General features: G+C 28.7%; 1 protein-coding gene across 1 annotated transcript; it reads left to right on the forward strand.

Annotated features, from left to right (window-relative positions):
* Nucleotides 1-181: 181 nt before the first annotated feature.
* On the forward strand, nt 182-9,305 carry LOC122273011 (chitotriosidase-1; the record flags this gene model as incomplete). The annotated part of the gene is given in 4 exon segments (XM_071188525.1): nt 182-594; nt 3,662-3,759; nt 5,826-6,099; nt 9,179-9,305. Coding segments are annotated over 3 exon segments (474 nt in total), but the record flags the coding sequence as incomplete, so codon positions are not given.
* Between the last annotated feature and the right edge of the window lie 142 nt (nt 9,306-9,447).

The following is a 9,447-nucleotide window of genomic DNA, read 5'->3' on the forward strand; positions in this document are numbered from 1 at the left end:
TATCTAGTAAATATTTTATGTATTTCAGATAATAATAATTTTAAGAAACTTTTTTTTGAACTAAAAGAAATCTGAAATAGCCTTATAAATCATTTTAGAACTAAATTTTCTTTTTTAAGGAAAAAAAATTAAATGTTTCATTGAAGTTGAAGTATATAAGCTGGCTAAAGATTATTGTTTACAAACAAAAAAAATATGGGAGGCGGGGTGGAAGTCCCGTGTCTCATAAAACTAATTTAAGTACGAATGAATACATATAATTGCGTCGCATTATTGTGTAATCGCAAAGAAAACATAAATATTTTTTATATATATAAGTTTTGACGATTTGAACACAACAACATGACGCATTTTCCATGCTATAAAGGACATTATTTATTTAATATTTTCGCGTGGAAAATCTCTGGTAACGTTAAAAAATGTTGTTAAACGACGCATTTAGAATTTCAATTGTCTATATGTATATTTCGCATTTATAATTAGAATCTAAAAAGAAGTTGTCGTCCAATTATTTGTATATATGGCCGATCTCGCTTTTTACGAGCCATAATTTAACGAGATCCCAGGTTCAAGGAGGAAATTATTTTGGAAATTGTTAGTATAATGTTAAAAAGCCTATTTAAAACCTTATTATTACGAGCACATGTAAATTTTAGTGTTTTTTTTTCCCTCAAAGTTTCTTGAAAATTATTTAATTAAAACTGCCTGAAAGAAAATAGTTAACTCTTCCTGAATTTAATTACTTTTGGTAGAATTGGAGCTCTGATTCTCTCATCTTAGAGAAAGAATCTCTATAGCTTCGGGGCTAATGCTCAACATTAGAGGCTCTTATGTTAACCATAAGTCTTTTTGCTAGTTCCTGGCAAAATGTTTTTTAATTAACTTTATTTTTATATGCATCATAGATTTTATTTTTGATAATTTTGACTGACCTAAATTTAACGAGCATATTGCTTTTTTCGTCATGTAAGCGAGTGGGAATATTTCTGTATTGTGATCTGTAACAGAATAATCTCAAAGTTTTTGCAACTAAAAAAAAACATCAAAGAAACGAACTAAGGCAAACAACGTTAAAGAGCACAAAAATATTTATAAAATACTCATTCTATAAATATTATTAATTGCACAGATGAAGGTTGCTCTTTGAGCATCCGAAACAGCTGTCTGTATTTTATAAATATCTTTGTGCTCTTTGACGTTGTTTGCCTTAGTTTGTATTTTAGCACAAAGGTCGCCCATTTGTGTATTTCGCCATAGTATATTTGTGTTGTCGCCAAAGAAACGAGCCAACTAAAAGGGTATAACTTGCAGCCACCCCCGGGCGAACCTCTTCATGTTTTGATTGTTTTTTAAAAATTTTCTCGTTTAAAATCAATTTTTCGTCTTACCGATTGTAGTGGATGTGGCAGATCACAATATTTAAACATCCCCAAACGAGTTACACTGTATACTTTTAAACATACTTTTCTTTCTTTTCAATTTAGCTTTATAATTTTTAACACAAGTTCTTGGATTTTGTATGTTTTGAAAACTATAAAATTATGCTATGATGCTTATGAAATTTAATGTCTGGAACAGAAAACTATATCTTTATTATGAAAGTTCTAAAGCCATCATTGTCTTGTTGCTTGATGTAACTAAAAAGTGACTTCACTGTAGATTCTTCCTTAAAAAAAAAAGAGCCTCTCCATAGTGAATTTTCATCTGAAACAAGACTTTCTAATTGGAACATTAGATAGGATTCAAAATATGCTCCAGATACTGAAATGGCTACCTCAGACATTTATCTTTTCAATTTACCTCATTTTTGAAAAAATTTGGAATTTTTGTTCAACCAATTCATTCTCACACTGATATCGGTTACATAATTCAATTAGATATGCATTATGGAGTTTTATGTAAACTGAAATCACTCATTTTTATTTAAATATTCCTTTATACTGTGTATTACTTCATTTTCAATAAAAAGTCATAATTATATATTTTTTAATACATCTTACAGATTAAAAATTTTGTAAACACTTACTTGAATAACTGCACAAATCTCTGTCTAGGTTTTTTTTAAGAGGTGACTATTTTGTGAAAATGTAAACATAATTTGTGAAATTTAAAAGTTATACTAAAAAATCAACACAAAAATATGGTAAAATAAGAAAATATTTAAGTATTTTTTGAAAATATGTTAAAAGTATATTGTGAAACTACTGTTTTTCCTAAAATTGAATTTGTGAAAGTACCGCTAAACGGCAGTAAATTTGCCCTGGACAGACCCCTACCCATGTAGCAAAATTTTATCTATAACAGCTTTTTTTTATCATTTTATTCTTGAAAGATCCAATGTATTATAACAGCATTAAAAAGGAGGGAAACAATTAAAATATGCTTAATCATCCATTACTTTCCATCAAATTCTACCATACCCACTTACTATTAAAATCATAATAAAAAATATTTATCTCAAATTTATTTTGATCACTACTCTACTAATTGGAAAACTTTATTCCTTTCCAACTAAGCTATAGCATTTTCTTCACTCAAAAAATTAATCCAATTCATTGGAAAAAATGTTTTCCAAAGGAAAAAAATTTTTTTTTCATTGATGAGAATTGAATTTAAAAAAAATGAAAGCAAATCAAAATTTTAAATTGGGAATCGGCACATACATGGATTTAATTGTGTTTCATTAGGGGAAATATAATGATAATCAATGTGATCAGAAGAGTATATTCCATGAAAAATACAACCCTTTTTATATGGGCAATAAGTTTTTTTTCCTAATGTATTGCTCTTATCTAGTGTAATTTTTGGTAGCTTAAGTACTTATCTGAAAACAACACTAAGCTACAGTGTATTTAAATGTTTTATCTCTACACTGTCTTAAGTTCTTCATTTGTATGAAACTAAAACTGTACGAGAAAAATTAAAAGTAACATAAAAAAAAGTGCATTTCAGGGGAAAAGAAGGGAATTTAATAAATTACATCACTGTGAAGAAGAAAATTAAAGTTCATCCCCCCCCAAAAAAGTTATAATTTGTACCCTTATAATAATTAAATTTTTTATGTTAATTATCTAATAAAACATAGTTTGGTATTAATTAGATAGCATGTCAATAGAAACAAGTTAGTTTAAACATTTGTTGTTGTATTAATAATTTTAGTAATGTAAATTTATTAACTAAAATTAATGCTATTGTTGATGATGCATTATTTATTGTAATGTTAATCATTTATTAATTAATACATTATATTTATATTTATTATTTCATTGGTTTTTATCTATAGCCATTTCATGTGTTCGCTTTTAACAAGGAAATACCTTTTTGTTTTATGTGTTATTCAATCAGTGATTGGTCAACAATTGTTGACTATTCCTCTTTCTTTTATCAGTTTTTTTAAGTGATATATTTCCTTATCTGACATAAGGTGATGTGAAAAGGTGTGCTGAATTATTTATCCAATAGTATGCAAGTTTTTTTCCTTCAAGTTTTTCAATCAATCAAATTACAATGAAATTGAAACTAGAATCTGAATTAAGTATTACTAAAGTTTTTTTTTTTTGAGTTGTGTAATTTTTGATAAGGAAAGATAGGTTATCTATCATTTTGTATAAAAGTGAAAAAACACATAATTTCATATTTATTTTTGCTGTTTATATTTTAGGTGATTTGCGTGCTTATTTATTGTCATGATATATTACAAGGTTATCCAGTTAATACATATTTTATTTATCTTGGTTATTAGCTGCTTAGGAGTTAAAGGTAAGTTTTTTTTATTATTAAATCTTTAATTATTTATTAGATTATCATTGATTCTGGTTAAAAAAAAAGAAATTCTTAAAATGGATTTCTGCCATTAGAGTTTTCATTGAAAGATTTTTGATATTTTAAAGTAATATTTGATAATGATATATGAATTTCATTTTATGAAATTCATAGCTGCCAACTCTACTGGATTTTCCAGTAGACTACTGGATTTTGGCAGATTCTCCTGGTCTACTGGTTTAATTAAAATTCTCCTTGTTTTTGTACATTCTAGAAAATTCCCTAAAATTGTGTAGGTNCTCTTTTTAAATTAATTAAAGAAATCTTTTAACTATGTTTGATGAATTAAATGCTGAATTATGAGTAAACGTAATACATAAAATTTTAAGTATGTTTAATGTCAATCATTACTGGAAAATATGGCAGTTTTTCTATTTTGATGACTGTAAAAATCCCTAAAATTCCCTATGTGTAAAATATTTAGTACACTATGCAACAATTACCACGAAATTTATATTATTTTGTAAAATCTACTGGATTTTTTCCTATCCATGTTGGCAGCTATGCTCCTGGTTTTTGTAAATTTTAGAAAATTCCCTAAAAATGAATGAGTTTCCAAAAAAATCCCTATTGAAATAGAATTTTTTTCAGATTATTGTTTGCTTGTTTGAGTATTTAAATAAGTATTACTAATAAATAATGAAGCGAACCTCATTTATAGAAATCAGTTCAAAACTTTTTTTTGTTCTAAAATGTTCAGTTTATTTTAATTCAAAACTCTCTTTTTAAATTAATTTTTTAAAAAAATCTTTTATTTATATTTTAATGAATTAAATGCCTATTAATACTCGAAATTATGAGTAAACATAATATGTAACATTTCAAGTATGTTTAATGACAATCATAACAGGAAAATATTGCAATTTTTCTATTTCGATGACTGTAACAATCCCTATGTGTAAAATATTTAGTATATTATGCAATCATGATTATTTCTCAAAATCTACTTGATATTTTCCTATCCAAGTTGGCAACTATGCATATTTGATAATGAATTCAGCATCCCCCTTTTTCGTGTGCCAACTGGTCTGGCATTCAAAACTCTTTTCGTGGTACGAATTTCAGATGGATAGATGGCCTGGAAGAAGACCTTTTGGTCTTAAAAACTGGAAAACGTTAACAGGAAAAAGGTCGGTCTGGAAAAAACTTCTTGAGAAGACCAAGACCCACCCTGGGCTGTCGAGCCATTGATGATGATGATTTGATAATGAATTTTGTACATACAGGGTTATTCAGAATTCTTTACAGGTACCCTATGTATGACACTTATGCCACACAACCTGTGTAATTGTGATACTGCAATTCTTGCTAATTTCCATTCAACTTGGTGACTATAGAACCATGTTGAAGTGGGGATTCTTTCATATAGAAATTTTTCTTTTGAAAGATTATTCAAATTTGTTAAAAATTACAGGAGGTGTTTGATTTAGTTAAGGCCCTGGTTTAGTATAATACAGCTAGGAAAAATTGCAAAATATTCTTATAAGTTAACTATCATTTAAAACTGTTTTTATGTTGTTCAGTAAAATTGTTTTTCAAGGATAAGATCCAAAACTTGCATCTGGCTAGCAGGACAGATGTTTGTATGATTAAGCCTTGTATCTAAAAAAAGCCACATTTTTGAAATTTTCATTAATACAGTAGACTGAAGTAGAAAATGTAATGTCTCGTATCAAAGTCAACTTAAGAACTGGATATCTTAGTTGATTTTTATAAACAGTGTACAATATTATTTATTTATTTTTAAATTTCCAGTTAAGTTTTACTCAAAATCCATGTCTTTTTAAAGCATTTTTTACTGTAACTTAGATTTAAGAAATTTTTTAAAAAATAGTGGATTAAAAGTTTTATATTTATTTTGACATAAAAAACATTTATTCAATAGCAAGTTCTTTTGAAGAATTTTAATCAGCCAGATAGTTACATGTAGCGGTATGTGTTTACTACTGATCTAAATTATGTATTTTTTAAAACTTTTATCTAAACTATATTGTTACTTATAGGAGAATCAAGTTTGTCACGTGTCTGCTATTTGACTCCTCAAAATCTTCCGCCCAGGAAAGTCAACTCTTCTCTCTGCACTCACATCATTGCTGGTTTTGGTTCAGTGCGAGATGGAGTGATTTACTTGGGAACGGATGCAGACAAGAAAGTGTTTCGGGAAACAACTGATTTGAAAAGCAAAAATCCTAACTTGAAGGTCCTCCTGACCATCGGAGGTGGTGGAAATGATGGTGGCTTTTCTTATGCTTTCAACTCCACACTAAACAGAACAAGGTTTGGATACTTTGTTGTTTAATTTTGTATACCTTGCAACATTCCATTGATTGCCAAACATAAGAGGGTTGCTTGATTGTTGTTACTAGTCAAAATTTGATGCTTGTTCTCATTGGAATCTTTTGTTTATGCCATTGCTGGTATCTGAGTGTTAGTCTAAGTTAGTCAAGCCAAGCCATTAGATCCTGGCTTGCCATTATGGGTGTGACACACCTGATTTGTAACATATTGCAATTCCAAGAGAATAAGAGCGTAATTTATTTAGAACAGTAGATTACATATCCTTTAGATATTTAGAACAGCAAGGTTGAGAGGTCACTAGACAAACACTTCAAGTGGAACATACTAACGAAACAAAGTAGTGGAAAAACATTAGTCATTGGTCCTCAATAACCAGACAAATTACCGAAGTAAGCACTTTTCGAATACAAATCTAGCTTTGTATTTTAGCAGAGATTTCCAGAAAATACTTAATGCTTCAGAATTAAGATTCCAGTGAAATCTCTAACTTAAAAAAGACAAAACGTTAACAGGTAGTCACAACAATTTCTCCCCTGCAAGTTGTCACCCAATCAGTTTACTTCTAGTTCCTATCTGTAGGATATTCCATCAGTTTTACATGGTGGTCGATTATCCAACAGCTATTCCAGACCCCGTCTGTGGAGTTCCAGCATAATTGACGAATTTTCAATTAATGGTATGCTACAATGACAAAAAATAAGAAAAAGTATAGCATACCTGGTAGTGTTTAACCTAGTACCTATTCTGCATAAAATCAATGCCAGTATTTAATGTATAAAAATTTAACCTAAATTATTTAAACTAACTTGAAAATAAAAATTAATCTGAATTCTTATTTATGATGTTTCAGGTGACTTGTCTATCCATCGGCAAATTACGCCGGAACTACTAAAAAATGTAGTCCTGGGGTTGTGGGGAAAAAAGATCTTCGTAAAACAAACATCAAATTTTACCAAGTAACATCCCCTTTAATTCAAGTTACAATGCTTTTAACTTTATTAATTGACAAAATGTTACAATCTTTCAATGCATTATATATAAACTTATTGCTTTGATGCCCACAATTTTAAAATACAGTGTTTTTATGAAGTTACCCTGTTTAGTTAAACCAACATTAATATTTTCTGATAGGACTTAGAATATATATTATATGGACCATGAAAAAAAGAAATATGCAATATAGATAATTTCAGCTACTTTATTGCATGTAAAGATGGCAGCTATTACTTTTTATGTACAAAAAGAAAGTTACTGAAATTATCAGAAATTGAATTTTTCTATTGGATGCTAAATTTATTTTTTAGATATGTAACTCTACTAAGAAACGCTTCATTTGGTTTATTCATGTATATGCTCAGCCATGGGCCAGCACATTGTTCTGATATCAGAGCTCTATTTTTTAACAGCTATAGTGAGAACACCAATAGTTTTTATTTTTATTAGAAGATGTGGACAGTGCTTGAGATGGTATCCTACTCTCCATACATCAACAACACACTCTTGAGAGACTTTTCAGCCACATCAGATTTTGTGTGCCCCTTGCTGTGCATATGCGCCCATTGTCTTGTCTATTACTAAGGCCACACTCATGACCATTGATGGTAGGAGTGACAGCTGAAAACACCATGCTGATGGGTTCATTGTTTGACTGTACTTTCTTTGAATGCTTTACTTATTTTTCAAGTAATATCTGCAACTGAAAGCTTAAATTATTAAATAAGAATCATCCTCAATTTTTATTTTTCTCTATTTTATTTAAGATCATTATCCAGGAATATTTTTAGTTTGCTGAAGTAGTTGATGTATTTACTATTAGTTGAAGAAGAATTTGTTTGGTGTATTTAAAATTGTCCATATGTTATTCCAGTATGATGTAGATATTAAACAATAGAAACTGCTTTAATGATGAATTAAATTTGATAAATAGTAAAGATATTTTATTTCAGGAATATCGAATCATATGGAGCTCCAAAGCAGAAAAATGGTTCATTTTTATGTACATATATATTAATGAATTTAAAAAATGTTCAGGGGATGGAGCTGCAGGGCTAAGTCCCGCAGGACAATTCCATTTACCAAGAAATCAAGAAATTGCAAGTGTCTTGTGTACGTTAGCATAGTTTTCACCAAGGAAAGTTTAAGAATCTATTTATTGGCTATTAATTGATTGAATTTAAGGCCAAGGCTCCTTTTCTTAGCCTTAAGCATTCAAGTGTTTTGGCGGAGAAGAAAGCATGGGAAATTATAGAGAATTATAATGATTTTTGAATTCTACACTAATGTGTTAAGCAGATGGATTCTCTGAAAATAGATTTTATTCTGCACTCAATTCAAGGTTGTGGTCTAAAAAATTTTCAGATTATATTAATAATTTTTATTTATTGAAAAAGGATTAAATAAGATAATAATTTGGTTTTAAATGTTATTGAAATATGTTATGCATATTTCAGCATGACTATCATCTTACACTCAAACAAATTAAATGTAAGACTTATGCTTTACACATATCAGACAGTGTTTTGAAATCCCATTTACTCGAACCAGCAAAATATTTCAGTGTTTTATCACAGACTGATGAAGTTAGTAATTAGATTATTATCATAATTTTTACTCTTGCAAAATTGTGGCATTTAAGCACAACAGTATCTGCTGCTGTTCTGGAGGATTTCTGCTACTGAACTCTTTCTCAATTTAAAATATTTTGAGCCTTAACTTATTTTAAATATAAATTTTTATTTCAATTCTAATGCAAATACTAATCTATGGATCAATGATCGAGAAACAATGATGTAAGATACGATAATTTTGTGGTTAATTATGTTTACCTTTTATTCTATGTTAACCTTTTATTCTATGTTAACCTTTTATTCTACGTTAACCTTTTATTCTATGTTAACCTTTTATTCTAGGTTAACCTTTTATTCTATGTTTACCTTGAATTCTATGTTTACCTTGAAGTATCTTGCATTACTTCCCATCTAACATTTCATTTGTAGTAACCCAATATTTCTTTTTAATATGTGTAAATTATTAAAAGTATTATTTTTTATTATTTCAGATTTATTATTACAACTTTAGTTACTTTGTATAAATACAATTTTGATGGATTGGATATTGATTGGGAGTTTCCAGTTTGGAATGACAACACCAAAGAAGACAAGGAAAATTTCGCTAATTTCTTAAAGGTAATATATTTATTGATAGGTGGATCTGTTATGTAGAATGATAAAATGGATATATAGGTGGAATGAATGGACTGATTGGTGGAATGTTAAAATGGATCTGTTAGTTACAGTTTTTGCTAGGACTTGTAGGTTAGTTAGGACT

Source organism: Parasteatoda tepidariorum, unplaced genomic scaffold (genome assembly GCF_043381705.1).
Source record: "Parasteatoda tepidariorum isolate YZ-2023 unplaced genomic scaffold, CAS_Ptep_4.0 HiC_scaffold_1980, whole genome shotgun sequence".
NCBI classification, from domain to species: domain Eukaryota; kingdom Metazoa; phylum Arthropoda; class Arachnida; order Araneae; family Theridiidae; genus Parasteatoda; species Parasteatoda tepidariorum.